The following is a 16983-nucleotide window of genomic DNA, read 5'->3' on the forward strand; positions in this document are numbered from 1 at the left end:
GGGGAGAGGGAGGAGGAGGGAGGGGGGGAGAGGGAGGAGGAGGGAGGGGGGGAGAGGGAGGAGGAGGGAGGGGGGGAGAGGGAGGAGGAGGGAGGGGGGGAGAGGGAGGAGGAGGGAGGGGGGAGAGGGAGGAGGAGGGAGGGGGGAGAGGGAGGAGGAGGGGAGAGGGGAGGAGGAGGGAGAGGGAGGAGGAGGGGAGGAGGAGGGAGAGGGAGGAGGAGGGGAGAGGGAGGAGGAGGGAGGGGGGGGAGAGGGAGGAGGAGGGAGGGGGTGAGAGGGAGGAGGAGGGAGGGGGTGAGAGGGAGGAGGAGGGAGGGGGGAGGGAGAGGGGAGAGGGAGGGGGGAGGGGAGAGGAGAGGGGGGGAGGGGAGAGGGAAGGGGGGAGGGAGAGGGGGGAGGGGGAGAGGTGGAGGGGGAGGGGAGGGGAGGGGGGGGAGGGAGAGGGGGGAGGGGAGGGGGGGAGGGAGAGGGGGGAGGGGAGAGGGGGAGGGGAGAGGGGGTAGGGGAGAGGGGGAGGGGGGAGAGGGGAGAGGGGAGGGGGAGGGGAGGGGGAGGGGAGGGGGAGGGGAGGGGGATTGGAGAGGGAGGGGGGAGGGGGGAGAGGGAGGGGGGAAGGGGGGAGGGGAGAGGGAGGGGGGGAGGGGGGAGGGGGGAGAGGGAGGGGGGAGGGGAGAGGGAGGGGGGAGGGGAGGGGGGGAGGGGAGAGGGAGGGGGGAGGGGGAGGGGGGAGGGGGAGAGGGAGGGGGGGAGGGAGGGGGGAGGGGGGGAGGGAGGGGGGAGGGGAGAGGGAGGGTGGAGGGGAGGGGGAGGGGAGAGGAAGGGGGGAGGGGAGGGGAGAGGGAGGGGGGAGGGGGGAGGGGGGAGAGGGAGGGGGGAGGGGGAGAGGGAGGGGGAGGGAGGGGGAGAGGGAGGGGGGGAGGGGGGAGGGGAGGGGGGAGGGGAGAGGGAGGGGGGAGGGGAGAGGGAGGGGGGAGGGGAGAGGGAGGGGGGAGGGGGAGGGAGGGGGGGGGAGAGGGAGGGGGGAGGGGAGGGGGAGGGGGAGGGGAGGGGGATGGGGGAGGGGAGGGGGGAGGGGAGAGGGGAGTGGGGGGGGGGAGGGGGAAGGGGGAGGAGGGGGGAGGGGAGGGGGAAGGGGGAGGAGGGGGGAGGGGAGGGGAGGGGAGGGGGAGGGGAGGGGGGGAGGGGGAGGGGAGGGGGGAGGGGGAGAGGGGGGGGGGAGGGGAGGGTAGTGGGGGAGGGGTAGTGGGGGAGGGGGAGCGGGGGGAGGGAGATGGGGGAGGAGGGGCGGCGGAAATGGGGGGAGGGAGGAGAATGGGGAAGGGCGGGGCGAGTGAAGCTGAAGGTTGGCCACTTTCACCTTGCATCTTATTAGGCAAATCACCATTCTTGCGTCACCCTGACAGCGGCGCTCCACCAATGGTGAGCGGGAGTGGGCGGGGCCAGCGCATGGGCGGGGCCGAGGCGCGGGCGGCGCCAATGGGCGGCTCCTTCCGGCGCTAGAAGGTTCTGCGGGGAGCGGGGAGGAGGCTTTTCATTTGAATCCAACCAAAATCAAAATGGACTCCTGGTACTCGGGTAAGCGCTGCGAGCGGAGGCGGGCCTTTCTGTAAAACTTCCGTGCATGAAGCGTGTTTAACAACGGGCTGCGATGGGGGGGGGGGTCGATTTTTGCCGGTAGTGTAAAGGGGGGGAAGCGAGTAACAGGAGTTTTATTTTTTAAATCTCCGTCTCGAGTCATGTTAAAGGTTGGAGCTGAAACCTAACTTGCTGGTGGTGGGGGGGCCGATTGACCCGCCCACGCTCTTCCCCCATTGGCCGGCAGCCCCCTGTCCACCCAGATACCGCCCCGCGATTGGCTGCGGCCGCCGTCAATCAACCGCAGCCGCCGTGTCGTACTTTTATTTTCCAAATAAAACGCAACTTTTGAGGTTGAAAAATGACCGAACTAGACTTTTCAGTCGTTTAAAAAATTTTTTGCGTGAGGGCGGACGGCTTGTGTTTAAAATGAAAACAAAGTAAAACGTGCACATCAAGGAGGTTTAAATATTTCCTTTGGGAAATTTCCAAATCATTCAATCCTTCCCTCCCCCTCGAAATCAGGGAAAAGGGAGCTCCGGGTGTGCCGTCGATGGCCGTTTATTGTTTAAAATCTTCCCCACCGCCCCCCCATTCTCCGCCTTTTTTTATAACATTTGCTCAAGACGCTACAAAATGGCGGCCGGTTGTTCCTGGCGCGCGTGTCCGCGGGGCGCGTGATCGTGAGGCGCGCGCACCCCTCCACCGCCCCCCCCCCTGCGCGCCTCCAACCCAACACCCCTGGCTCAGAGCCGGCCTGGCAGCATTATAGCACTCTGCATCAGGAAGTGAAGGAAGGTAGACATTGTAAAGAGTTTTCCAAAGGGCAGTGAAAGGGAGGAAAGGTGGGGTGTGGAAGAACCATAACTTCACAGACTTCAAAAAGTTAAAGTTTATTTATTAGTGTCACAAGTAAGGCTTACATTAACACTGCGATGAAGTTACTGTGAAATTCCCCTTGTCGTCACCTGTTCGGGTCAATGCACCCTAACCAGCATGTCTTTCAGACTGTGGGAGGAAACCCATGCAAACACGGGGAGAACGTGCAAACTCCACATAGACAGTCACCCAAGCCAGGAATCAAACCCGGGTCCCTGGCGCTGTGACGCAGCAGTGCTAACCGCTGTGCCACCGTGCCGTCCCTGGAATGTTTAATTTGAATGAATCATAGAAACCCCACAGTGAAGGAGGAAACCATTGAGTCTGCACCTACAACAATCCCACCCAGGCCCTATCCCCGCAATCCCATATATTTGTCCTGCTAATCCTTTTAACCTACCCATCCTGGGTCACTAAGGGGCAATTTAGCATAGCCAATCTAGTTATCTGCACGGTAGCACAGTGGCCAGCACTGCTGCTTCACAATACCCAGGGACCCGGGTTCGATTCCTGGCTTGGGTCACTGTCTGTGTGCACGTTCTCCCCATGTCTGCGTGGATTTCCTCCAGCTGCTCCCACGTTCCAAAAGATGTGCTGGTTAGGTGCATTGCCCTGAGCAGGCGTCAGACTGGTGACTAGGGGAATTTCATAGTCACTTCATTGCAGTGTTAATGTAAGTCTTGTGACAAATAAATAAAACTTTAAACTTTATCTTTGGACTGTGGGAGGAAACCCATGCAGACATGGGGAGAACATGCAAACTCTACACAGTGACCCAAGCCGGGAATCGAACCCCCCCCCCCCGTGGCATTGCTGCTGCTTAGTGCCAGGTACCCAGGTTCAATTCTGGCCTCGGGTCACTGTCTATGTGGAGTTTGCACTTTCTCCCTTAGTCTGTGTAGGTTTCCTCCCACAGTCCAAAGATGTGCAGGTTAGGTTGATTGGCCATGCTAAGTTGACCCTAAATTGACCAGAGAAGGATTTACTCCTTTAATGGTAGGGCGTTGGAGTGTGTGAAATAAGAGATCCAGGGGTACAGGTTCATTGTTCCTTAAGTGGAGTCATGGGTGGTGGACAGGATGGTGAAGAAGGCATTCGGCATGCTTGGTTTCATTGGTCAGAGCATTGAATACAGGAGTGGGACGTCTTGTTGAAGTTGTACAAGACATTGGTAAGGCCACACTTGGAATACTGTGTACAGTTCTGTTCACCCTGTTTTAGAAAGGAAATTATTAAACTAGAAAGAGTGCAGAAAAGATTTACTTGGATGCAACCGGGACTTGATGGTTTGAGTTATAAGGAGAGGCTGGATAGACTGGGAATTTTTTCCCTGGAGCGAAAGAGGCTTCAGGGTGATCTTAATGGTCTATCTAGCTGATAATGCTGCAGCTTTATAGGACCCTGGTTAGACCCCACTTGGAGTACTGCGCGCAGTTCTGGTCACCTCATTACAGGAAAGATGTTGAAGCCATTGAAAGGGTGCAGAGGAGATTTACAAGGATGTTGCCTGGATTGGGGGGCATGCCTTATGAGGATAGGTTGAGGGAGCTTGGTCTCTTCTCCCTGGAGAGACGAAGGATGAGAGGTGACCTGATAGAGGTTTACAAGATGTTGAGAGGTCTGGATAGGGTAGACTCTGAGAGGCTATTTCCAAGGGCTGAAATGGTTGCTACGAGAGGACACAGGTTTAAGGTGCTGCGGGGTAGGTACAGAGGAGATGTCAGGGGTAAGTTTTTCACTCAGAGGGTGGTGGGTGAGTGGAATCGGCTGACGTCGGTGGTGGTGGAGGCAAACTCGTTGGGGTCTTTTAAGAGACTTCTGGATGAGTACATGGGATTTAATGGGATTGAGGGCTATAGATAGGCCTAGAGGTGGGGATGTGATCGGCGCAACTTGTGGGCCGAAGGGCCTGTTTGTGCTGTGGCTTTCTATGTTCTATAAAATAATGAGGGACACAGATCAGCTAGATAGTCTTTTCCCAAAGGTAAGGGAGTCTAACACTAGAGGGCATATGTTAAAGGTGAAAGGGGCGAGATACAAAAGTGTCCAGAGGAGCAATTTTTTCTCGCAGAGAGTGGTAAGTGTCTGGAATGAGGTAGCAGAGGCGGGTAAAACCACTTAGACAGTTATGTGGGTAAGATGGGCATAGTGGGATATGGTCAAACACAGAGAATTGTGACTATCTTAATAGTAAAAACTGGGCGGCATGGACAAGTTGGGTCGAAGATCCTGTTTCCATGCTGTAAAACCTCTGACTCTATAGAATGCTTACAGTTCAGAAAGAAGCTATTTGGCCTATCGAGCCTGCACTGACAATCCCACCTAAGCCCTGTCACTGTAAACCCACGTATTTACCCCCGACACTTGAGGGGCAATTTGCATGGCAAATCCACCTAACCTACACATCTTGGATACTAAGAGGGGCAATTTAGGATAGTCAATCCACTTAACCTACACCGTATTTATTTATTAATGTCACATGTAGGCTTGCGTTAACACTGCAATGAAGTTAGTATGAAAATCCCCAAGTCGCCACACTCCGACTCCTGTTTCGGTTTTCTGAGGGAGAATTTAGCATGGTCAATCCACCTAACCTGCACATCCTTGTAGTGTGGGAGGAAACCGGATCACCTGGCCGAAACCCACACAGACACGGAGAGAACGTGCAAACCCCACAGTTCACCTGAGGCCAGAATTGAACCCGGGTTCCTGGTTCTGTAAGGCAGCAGTGCAAAGCGCTGTGCTGCCTAAACAAAAGGAAAGGTTGGTGAATGTGTGGAGCAATTAGCTGACTAAAGACTTCACAATGCCCAAGTGTGTGTGGTAGTTAGTGGGTATAGCAAAGAAACCAACAAGATGAGTGGCTAAGTAAGCAACCATCTGAATGCGCCCTGAGTGGGTAATGAAAGGATTAAGCCGGTAAAGGGTATTGGTGGCGGCATGGCGGTGTTGTCAGTGGATTAGTAATCCAGAGAGCCAGGATAATGCTGTGGGGACGCAGGTTTGATTCCCGCCATAGCAGATGGTGAAATTTCTGGAATTGAAAGTCTAATGATGACCATTGTTGTAAACCCAGTATGCTTCACTGATGTCCTTTTTTCAAGGAAGGAAATCTGTCCTTTTTGGGAGGTTGGGGGGGGGGGAACACACACGCACACCGGATTAATAGTAATCTGGAGACCCCTGGATAATGTTGGGGACAAGGGTATGAATCCCACCACAGCAGATGGTGAAATTTTTGAATTAAAAGTCTCATAGAACATAGAAAGCCACAGCACAAACAGGCCCTTCGGCCCACAAGTTGCGCCGATCACATCCCCACCTCTAGGCCTATCTATAGCCCTCAATCCCATTAAATCCCATGTACTCATCCAGAAGTCTCTTAAAAGACCCCAACGAGTTTGCCTCCACCACCACCGACGTCAGCCGATTCCACTCACCCACCACCCTCTGAGTGAAAAACTTACCCCTGACATCCCCCCTGTACCTACCCCCCAGCACCTTAAACCTGTGTCCTCTCGTAGCAACCATTTCAGCCCTTGGAAATAGCCTCTGAGAGTCCACCCTATCCAGACCCCTCAACATCTTGTAAACCTCTATCAGGTCACCTCTCATCCTTCGTCTCTCCAGGGAGAAGAGACCAAGCTCCCTCAACCTATCCTCATAAGGCATGCCCCCCAATCCAGGCAACATCCTTGTAAATCTCCTCTGCACCCTTTCAATGGCTTCAACATCTTTCCTGTAATGAGGTGACCAGAACTGCGCGCAGTACTCCAAGTGGGGTCTAACCAGGGTCCTATAAAGCTGCAGCATTATCTCCCGACTCCTAAACTCAATCCCTCGATTAATGAAGGCTAGTACGCCATACGCCTTCTTGACCGCATCCTCCACCTGCGAGGCCGATTTAAGAGTCCTATGGACCCGGACCCCAAGGTCCTTCTGATCCTCTACACTGCTAAGAATGGTACCCTTCATTTTATACTGCTGCTCCATCCCATTGGATCTGCCAAAATGGATCACCACACACTTATCCGGGTTGAAGTCCATCTGCCACTTCTCCGCCCAGTCTTGCATTCTATCTATGTCTCGCTGCAACTTCTGACATCCCTCCAAACTATCCACAACACCACCTACCTTGGTGTCGTCAGCAAACTTACCAACCCATCCCTCCACTTCCTCATCCAGGTCATTTATGAAAATGACAAACAGCAAGGGTCCCAGAACAGATCCCTGGGGCACTCCACTGGTCACTGACCTCCATGCAGAGAAAGACCCCTCCACAGCCACTCTCTGCCTTCTGCAGGCAAGCCAGTTCTGGATCCACAAGGCAACAGCCCCTTGGATCCCATGCCCTCTCACTTTCTCAAGAAGTCTTGCATGGGGGACCTTATCGAACGCTTTGCTGAAGTCCATATAGACCACATCCACCGCTCTTCCTTCGTCAATGTGCTTGGTCACATTTTCAAAGAACTCAACCAGGCTCGTAAGGCACGACCTGCCCCTGACAAAGCCGTGCTGACTACTTTTGATCATAGTAAACTTCTCTAGATGATCATAAATCCTGTCTCTCAGGATCCTCTCCATCAACTTACCAACCACTGAGGTTAGACTCACCGGTCGGTAATTTCCCGGGCTGTCCCTGTTCCCTTTCTTGAATATAGGGACCACATCCGCAATCCTCCAATCCTCCGGAACCTCTCCCGTCTCCATCGACGATGCAAAGATCATCGCCAAAGGCTCCGCAATCTCCTCCCTCGCCTCCCACAGTAACCTGGGGTACATCCCATCCGGTCCCGGCGACTTACCAACCTTGATGCCATTCAATAGTTCCAACACATCCTCTTTCTTTATGTCCACATGCTCGATCCTTTCTGTCCTCCGCAATCCAGCAGTACAACCACCCAGATCCCTTTCCACCGTGAATACCGAGGTAAAGTATTCATTAAGCACCTCCGCCATTTCTAACGGTTCCGCACGGTTTCTAACGGTTCATGCTGACCATTTTCGTTTTTTAAAAAAAAAACCCCTTCTGGTTCACTGGTGACCTTTTTTTAAGGAAGTCTGCTGGCCTTACTTTTGGGGAGTCATAGAGGTTTCCATGATGTAAACCTCTATGATTCTTATCTGGCCTGATCCACAGCAATGTGGATGCACGTTACAAAGCTGGCCCAGCCAGTGATGCCACATCCCATAAACAAATTCCATGATCAAAGCTGTTGAGCTCCATTTTGAGTCCAGAAGGCTGCAACGAAAGATGAGGCACCACTGTTCCTTGAGCTTGAGTTGAGCTTCAGTGGAACACTGTAGTGGGCCATGGACAGGTGTTAGAGTAGGAGAATGGTGGGGAATTAAAACAACAAGCAACAGGAAGTTCGTGGTCATGCTTGCAGACTGAATGGAGGTGTTCTGCAAAGTGGGCAACCAGTCTCTATTTGGCCTTCCCATTGTTGAGGTGACCGCATCATGAACAGTGGTTAGAGTATACAATAATTGAGAAATACAATTAAATTACTGATTCATGTTGAGTGTTTTTGGGCTTTTGCTGGTGTGAAGGGAGGAGGTGAAAGGACAGGTGTTGCATCTTCTACATTTACACAGGTACGTACTACATTGGGGGTCGGTTAGCTCAGTTGGCTGGTTAGTGATGCAGAGTAACACCAACAGTACGGGTTCAATTCCTGGTTATTCATGAATGTCCTGCCTCCTCAACCTTGCCCCTTGCCTGACGTGGTGGTAATCCTCGGGTTAAATCGCCACCAGCCATCTGTTCTCCCTCAAGGGGGAGAACAGCCTTTGGTCATTGGGGACTAAGGCGACTTCACCTAATGCATTGGAAATAAAATTGGCCCCTGAGATCCTTGATCTGACTTTCTAAATCATGCTCTGGTAATCCAGCTAGCGTGAGCCTGTACCAATAATGTGGAACCTTCAGTTCTGCGGAGGAGCTGGGTGTGCTCATAAAAATAGAGAAGGTTCAAGGGGCGATTTGATTGAGATGCTCAGGACATTTGGATGGTTTTTCTGCAGTATACAAGGAAAAACCATTTCCTGTGGCAGCAAGATTGATCTGTACATGGCTGCGGGGTATCCTAAAGTGGCTGCACTTCTAAAAACACAAGCAGCCATGTGATCACAACCGGATTAATCTGTTTGTGATGTTGGTTAAAGGGCAAAGTGTTGGCCTGGGCACTGCTGCTCTTTGTCAAAGAGCCCATGGCATTATTTCATACTATTGGAAAGGTAGACATGGCTTCAGTTCTGCTTCTCATTGAAAGACGACGCCTGTCAGCCTTGAGTTTTGTGCTCGGGTCCTGGAGTAGGACATGAGCTCGCACCCTGTCTCAAGTAAGATTGCTGCCAATTTTAACCAGCTGTCCAGTCAAGTGAGCTAACTGACCCCCAATGCAGTGCTGCTACATTGATGCATAGGAGTTGGTAGGCAGAGGGCAGATTTTAAGATGATTGGCAAAAGAACCGAGGAAACGTTTTTTTCCACAGCAGATTATTGTGATCTGTGCGCTGCCTGAAAGATTGGAACTGGTTCAATATATTCAAAAAGGAATTTGAGAAATGTTTGAAGAGAAAAGATTTACAGGACTGTTGGGAAAGAACAGGCGAGTGCAATGAATTGGATAGTTCTTCCAAAGAGTCAGCACAGGCACAATGGTTCTCTGTAAGCAGTACTCCAGGGGCGAAGGGCACAAATTTTATATTCCATTTAGAAATAGAATCCTGATGGGTGCTGTGAAGTTCATGAGGTTTAGATGTAAAAAAAATCTTGGCTCCTGGTACTGCTTTGCTGTTTCGCAAGACTTTGCAGTCAAGTTTCAGTGCCATGGACGTTGGAAATTTGGTAAATGCAGTTGCTTAATGCATTGTAAATGCCTTTTTAAAATTCATGTACACTTTTTATTAGGAGCTCTTCTGTGGAAGATTAAATTATTTTCTGACAAAACTCCTAGGATTAAAACCTGTCTTTGAAGATCGCAACGAGGTGGGTCCAGGATAGCAGTTGATTGGCATGTATTCATGATTAATGTGGCAGGGGGATGGGAACCGATGCAGGAAGTCAGAGGGAAATAAATTGGACAGAAACAAAAGGCAGTAAGGGGAAAAGTGGCAGATGGAGAAACCAAAGACACAAATCTAAAAGGGCCATAGTACAGAGACTGTGGAGAACTCAGTAAATGGTTCCAGTAAGGCTAAGAGAAATTAAACACGGAGTGTACAAAAAATGATGGGACAGATGGTCTGAGATGTGGTTGCTTTAACGCAAGGAGCATGACCGGTAAAGCGGATGAACTTAAAGCTTGGATTACTACATGGAACTGTGATGTGGCAATTACGGAGACTTGGATGAAAAAAGGGCAGGACTGGCAGCTCAGCATTCCAGGATTTAGATGCCTCAGGTGAGATAGAGAAGGTGACAAGAGGTGGGGGTGTTACTTTACTGATTAGGGAGAATGTCACAGCTAAACAGAGGGAGGACACATTGGGATCATGACGCCATATGGGTAGAACTGGGGAATAGGAGTGGTGCAATCACTGTTGAGGTTGTACTACAGACCTCTCAATAGCAGTGTGAAGTGGAGGAACTGATATGTAAGCAGATTATGGGAAGATGTAAAAATAACAGGGTTGTTGTGATGGCCGATTTCAATTTCCCCAACATAGACTGTGATTCCTTTAGTGCCAGGGACTTGGATGGGCAGAATTTGTTCAGTGTGTCCAGGCGTGCTTCTTGGGACAATATGTAGACAGTCCAACTTGGGAAGGGGCTATCTTAGACATGGTTCTGGGAAATGAGCCTGGACGGGTGATTGATGTCTCAGTGGGGGGACCATTTTGGGAACAGTGATCACAATAAGTTTCAAGGTACTTGTAGAAAAGGAAAGAAGTAGTCCCAGCGTGAAGATACTAAACTGGGGGAAGGCTAATTACGACAGTATTAGGTAGAAACTAGGAAGTGTAGACTGGGGATGTCTGTTTTGAGGGTAAATCCACATCTGGTATGTGGGAGTCTTTTAATGAGTACTCTCCATCAGTATTCACAAAGGAGAAGGATGTGGTGGATGGTGAGGGTAGAAAGGAGGATGTTGACATTCCAGGACATGTTAAGATAAAAAGGGCGGAGGTACCAGAGGATTGGAGAGTAGCTAACATTGTTCCTCTGTTTAAGAAGGGCAGAAGAGACAATCCAGGAAATTTAGGCTTGTGAGCCTTAGATCAGTGGTGGGGAAATTATTGGAGAAGATTCTTAGGGACAGGATGTACTCTCATCTGGAAGAGAATCGGCTTATTAGCGATAGATAGCATGATTTTGTGAAGGGGAGGTTGTGTCTCTCAGACGTGATTGAGTTTTTTGAGGAAGTGACAAGAAAAATTGACCAGGATAGGGCAGTGGATGTTGTATGCATGGACTTTAGTGAAACCTTTGATAAGGTTCCTCATGGCAGGCTGACACAGAAGGTGAAGTGAAGGTGAAGATCTGAGGTGACACAAGCTAGCTTGGGCATAAAAAGCAGAGAGTAGCAGTGGAAGGGTACTTTTCTAACTGGAGGTCTGTGACAAGCGGTGTTCCACAAGGATCAGTGCTGGGACATCTGTTGTTTGTAATATATATAAATGATTTAGAGGAAAATGTAGGTGGTCTGGTTAGTAAATTTGCAGATGATACAAAAATTGGGGGAGTAGTGGATAGTGAGGAGGATTGTTAGGATTGATACAGCAGGATATAAATCGGCTGGAGACCTGGGCCAAAATATGACAGATGAAATTTAACCCGGATAAATGTGAGGTGATGCGATTTGGAAGGTCTACTGCAGAAGGAAAGTATACAGTATATGGTAGAGCCCGTAGAAATATTAGCATACAGAGAGATCTAGGTGCAGATCCACAGTTCCCTGAAGGTGGTCAAGAAGGTGTATGACATGCTGGCCTTCAGTCGTGGCGTTGAGTGTACGAATTGGAAAATCGTGTTGCAGCTGTCTAAGACTTTGGTTAGGCCGGCTCGGGTCACTGTCTGTGTGGAGTTTGCACATTCTCCTCGTGTCTGCGTGGGTTTCCTCCGGGTGCTCCGGTTTCCTCCCACAGTCCAAAGATGTGCAGGTTAGGTTGATTGGCCAGGTTAAAAATTGCCCCTTAGAGTCCTGGGATGCGTAGGTTAGAGGGATTAGCGGGTAAATATGTGGGGTGGGATTGTGGTCGGTGCAGACTCGATGGGCCAAAGGGCCTCCTTCTGCACTGTAGGGTTTCTGTGATTTCTATGATTCTGGTTGCCCACACTACTGGATGGATGTTGATGCATTGAAAAGGGCGCAGAAGAGATTTCCCAGGATGTTGCCTAGTTTGGAGGATATGGGCTATGGAGAAAGGTTGAACAAACCTGGAGTGTTTTCATTGGAGCGTCAGAGGATGAGGGGGGACCTGATAGAGGTTTACAAGATTGTCCGGCTTGGATAGAGTGGATAGTCACAGGCTTGGATAGAGTGGATAGTCACAGTCTTTTTCCCAGGGTTGAAGGGTCACTTACTTGGGGCATAAGTTGAGAGTGAGAGGGGGGAAGCTTAAAAGAGATGTAAGAGGCAGGTTTTCACACACAGGGTGGTGAATGTCTGGAATGTGCTGCCGGAGGAGGTGGTGGAAGCAGATTCTCTCACATTCAAGAGGCATCTGGATAGATACATGAATAGACAGGGAAGAGGGGTATGGACCACATAGAGGCAAGAAAATATTAGATTATAGAGGCATCTGTTTTGGCACAGACATGGTGGGCTGAAGGGCCTGTTCCTGTGCTGTAATAAGAACTTCTTTGTTATTAGAATTGCAGACTGGCTAGAGTTCCTCTTCGATGTGAATTTGGCTTCTGGATCACAGAGAGCATTGGTAATGAAATTGAAGGGAAAATGGATGACATGCACTGTCACCCTGTCACTGTTACCCTAGTCCATGCCATGATTATGTTGAGGGTGAATATCTCATCTACATATTGTCTTTTTCTTGTCAACTCTACTGGTTACTCTTGTTAAACCACCATAGTGATTCGTGTGCAGAAATCAGCCCCAAGACTGCTCTATCTCAAGTTAGCTAGCTACAGTCAAGGTTTTAAGCTTTATCTTCCTGTCTCCATGAGATCTTTAAGTGCACTCTCTGCTCCTGACATTCCCGTGGACTACAGAACAGAAACATAGGGGGCTAAAGGTAGCTTGTTATAACTTGTAGGTGAGTATTCCTGTTTGGTGAAAAATTATAAGGACGAGTGCAAGTGTCTTTTCAGATGTGTTCTAAGATTGTTGGAAGATGGAGTTTGGGGGGTGGATGATGAAAGGCATTGATAATGGTGCAGAGAGCAGCCAGTTTTAAAATCAAGCTGGCAAATGGAAACTGAGGAATCAGACAAAAGTCTGCTGGACATCGCAATAAAAACAGTGCTGGAAATACTCAGCAATACTGGTAAAATGTGTAGAGCAAAACAGATTTAATGTTGCCAGTGGAATATTGCTTTCCACCGACTCTCTGGGCTCTCCAGAGAGCCCAATGGAGTTAGGTTCTGAGATTAATTTTTGATAGCTCTTGGAACTGGCAAAAAATAATCTTCAATTGGTTCTTGTAAAATTGTTGATGACTTCTGGCAGTCTTGCTCTGTCCAAATCTGATTCTTCCCTGAGAGCCTAGATTGTGATCGCAGGATGTCCTGCAGCTACCATTGGAAATGTATCTGTAAATGGAGTACTGGCTGAAAAGCTCATCTTTCGTTCATTTTTAACAACCTTGACTATAGCTAGCTAACTTGAGATAGAGCAGTCTTGGGGCTGATTCCGTCCGTGTGTATTTCAGTTGAGCAAACCTAATTAGGGTTAACATTTTATGTTTTGAGTATGTTTCCTGATGGAAACATACCCTTGCCCTGCTATTGTTTGTCTTGTGGCAATATCTTCTGTTTGCATTGTAAAATTTATTGGTACTCAATTTATGGGAAATGTGGACTTGGATACTATTTAATTGTGTTTCTTGCAGGCTACGGAACTGGTGATTCTTGGAACACTGGAGCCACCAATTCTCAAGGTAATATTTTCCCTGGTTTCTTGGTTGCCTATCTCCTAATTTTAACATATTTTAAATGGGTATTTTACACACTTTTATTAAGGCACAAAGTACATTTCAATATTGATTGCATTTGATGGGCTAGAATGTCAAGGTGGTAGGAATATGATAATGCAGTTGGTTAAGTGAGAGTTCTTTGGTCCCTGGTGGGCTTGCATAATTTTGTTGCAAATGTCCCAGCAAAATTATTTGCAATCACGGAGCCTTGCTTGCCAAGAAGGTTGGGGTTTGTTCAGCTAGGTGACAGTTGGAGCCATTCCCAACTTGCCTCAGTGACCTTGGGTTACCATTGAAGAAAAGGACTGTGCTCCTGATGCTGCCTGGGATACCCGTGTGGATGATGGGTGAAGACACCATGCACCTTTGCTGTGATAAACACACATTTCCTTTCATTTTTTTGTTGCATCTTCAATTATGTAAGTGTGGTGTTTACATAATTTAAGCCCCGTTGAGCTGTTTTCGCTGACAAAATTCCTTTAGTAATGAAACCTGTCCAGAAGAAGCTGATATAGTATGGACTCGCATACACTCAGGTACTTTGTCCTATTATTTGATTTGAATCAGATCAAAATCAAAGAATTATTCTTGACATTAAGGCACCAAAGCCCAATGTCCGTTAGGATTTAAATGCTTTCTCTTGTGCACAGATGAAAAAGCATATCTATAAGCAAGCCTAATTTAATTAACTGAAATGTAGCCTTTCTGTGAAGTAAGGTAGTGTGCTGTTTCTCTTGGAAGATGCCCTTTTGATGGGCTCTATTTGCGTAATAAAGCTTAGAAGTATACTTGGATTAAGTGCTTCTTTCATAAGTGGGCGCACCACTAGACTTTAGTGTGAAAAGTTATATCCAGCCCTTAAGTTTTAAGTCTTCACCCATTGAATGCAACAATTCTGTCCTCTTCAGAACAGAGTCAAGCTGGTAATCTATTGCTATCAGATTTTTGATGGATAATTTTGTAGTTGATTGGCTGTGTTTCCTTCAGCCAGATGAAGCAATTATCTGTATGGCTTGATTATCATTGGTCATTTTTTTGAAATTGATTCTTTTCCCTTTTCAACACTGAGAAAAGTGACACTATGCTTGAAGTGTCTCACCTTTTGGGGCAGTTGAGGTCTATTGGGGTGGTGATGGTGTGGTGGCATTATCACTGGACGAGTAATGCAGAGGCCCAGGCCGATGCTCTGGGGACATGGGTTCAAAGCTCTCTATGACAGCAAGTGGAATTTAGAATCAATTAATAAAATCTGGAATTGAAGGCTGACCTCACTATTGGTCACCATGAAACTATCGTCAATTGTTTAAAAACCCATCTGGTTCACTAATGTCCTTTCGGGAAGGAAATCTGCTGTCCTTATGGTCTGGCCTACATGTGACTCCAGACACAGTAATGTGGCTCCCTCTTTACTGCCCTCTGAAATTGGAGACTGGAAGAATTGTTGTGGATATTTAGATCATGGTTGATGGGCTTTTTAAGAATTAAAGTTTAAACTGCTGAAAGTGGGGTAAATACAATATGAACAAGCGGAGGATATTACACTTCAATGGTCACTATACTCGGGGGCAATTCGGTTTGGGCAACAAATGCTAACCTAGCCAGTGATGTCCACATTGCATAAAATAATTTAAAAAACACTACAGTGAGCCATGTTTTATTTGCAGAAGTGAATATTGCTATTACTGTGTCTTGTCCTCAATCTCAGAAGTTTGAAATTTGACTTGTTAAGTCTTTGGAACTGGTAAACTTTTGACCTTTGCCAGTAGGCAGCCTTTCCGCTTCTAAAGAGGAAATGGAAACCTTGTTTTAACTCTATAACTATGCCACAAGATTTTACATTTTCAAACAGAACATGAGCTTTGTTGTACATGGAACACATCAAACAAACAAATGTGATCAAATTAACATTTTCTGTTTCCAGTTAGGTCATTAGTTTCTCCGTCTGCTGTTTTATGGCTCCATCTCCTTTATATTCTGACCATTGAAGTGTAATATCCTCCCAGCTTGTTCATATTGATCATACCTCACTTTCAGCAGTTTAAACTTTAATTCTTAAAATGCCCATCAACCATGGTCTAAATATCCACAACAGTTCTTCCAGTCTCCAATTTTAATGAACTGTAGTGAAGGTTGGAAATGTGTGCGAAGGTGACGCGAACCAATGGAGGCTTTTGAAGCATCATTTTGCTTGTGGGCTCCCCAATGGAGTCTCTTCCATCTACAGTGCATAAGTAAGAGTGTGATGAATACTCTTTACTTTCCAGGATGATTGCATCGAAAACCACTCAACGCCACCCAGGGCAAAACTACTTCTTTGGCCAGCAGCAAATCTGCCACCTTTAAAGGTTTACACCCTCCATTGTACAGTGGCAGCGATGTATGCTATATGCAAGATACACCGTGGCAGCTCACCATGCTTCCTTTGGCAGCACTTTCAAAACCCTGTGATCTATACCACCTAATGGATGTGTAGGAACACCACCATAGCAAGTTCCCCTCCAAACCGCATACCATCCTGACTTGGAACTATATTGCCGTTCCTAAGTTTAAAAATTAAATTTTTGTATTGAATTGAGATGACAGTTGAGCCTTCACTAACGAGGCATTTCTTCAAAAAAAGGACTGAATTTCTAGCCGTATTAGAAGCGGGCATCTTCAGCTGCTCTTGACCATGATATGTTTTAAATTTAATAGGAATCAAATGTGATTTTATTACTTGATATGGTAAGGGTATGATGAATGCTCAGCAGTTGCAATAAGGGATTTGGTGTGTTTGCTGTTAATGTATTGCGATACTTGGTCATATCCAGTCAATGTAAAATGTTTGACAAGTCATTCTCCTTTCTCTTTTCAGAATATGATGGCTATGATTACAGTTACACCCAGGATACCATACCCAGTTCTGCAACAAATTATGGTTACAATGCTGGCAATAAGTCTTGGGAACTTCCCAAAAATACAGCTACAGACACCATCATTGCTAAGATCAACAAGCGCTTGGATATGCTTTCTCAGCTAGAGACTGAAAACCAGGTGCAGGATTCTTACCAGGACAACAGGTATTGCAGGAATTTCAATACAAAACAGGAAGAGCAGTATTATGTTAATTCAAGGCATTGCGCCCAGACGAAAACAGGTTTTCCTCTTGTGTATCAGTGCATTTTTAAGTGGAGAGTTTCAATTGTCCAGATTTAAAAGTAAACATTCAAAATACTTAAGGATACAATTTTCTCAATTAGAATATTTGTTCTATAATACTTAAAATTGACTGTTTGCAATTCAGTCTCTGTCTCACTAGTTATCTTTCAATGGGACTGCTCGTTTGACGACGTGTGGGTTACAGGCAACAGAATCTTTTTAAAGCTTGCTGTAAATTTTAGGATTTTGAGAAGCTTCCTGGACTTTAAACAGGGACCTCTGGATGGTGGA

At 47.8% G+C, this 16983-nt stretch overlaps 1 protein-coding gene across 1 annotated transcript in view; it reads left to right on the forward strand.

Moving 5' to 3' along the window:
• The first annotated feature begins 1318 nt into the window (after window positions 1-1318).
• Window positions 1319-16983, forward strand: part of LOC144507680 (A-kinase anchor protein 8-like) — a 32024-nt gene continuing 16359 nt past the window's right edge. Inside the window, exons 1-3 of the mRNA XM_078234862.1 lie at window positions 1319-1575; window positions 13471-13518; window positions 16409-16613. Of these exons, the coding sequence (XP_078090988.1) occupies window positions 1557-1575; window positions 13471-13518; window positions 16409-16613 (272 nt within the window). The 5' untranslated portion in view covers window positions 1319-1556. The remainder of the gene's footprint in view (window positions 1576-13470; window positions 13519-16408; window positions 16614-16983) is intronic.

This window comes from Mustelus asterias, chromosome 19 (genome assembly GCF_964213995.1).
Source record: "Mustelus asterias chromosome 19, sMusAst1.hap1.1, whole genome shotgun sequence".
NCBI classification, from domain to species: domain Eukaryota; kingdom Metazoa; phylum Chordata; class Chondrichthyes; order Carcharhiniformes; family Triakidae; genus Mustelus; species Mustelus asterias.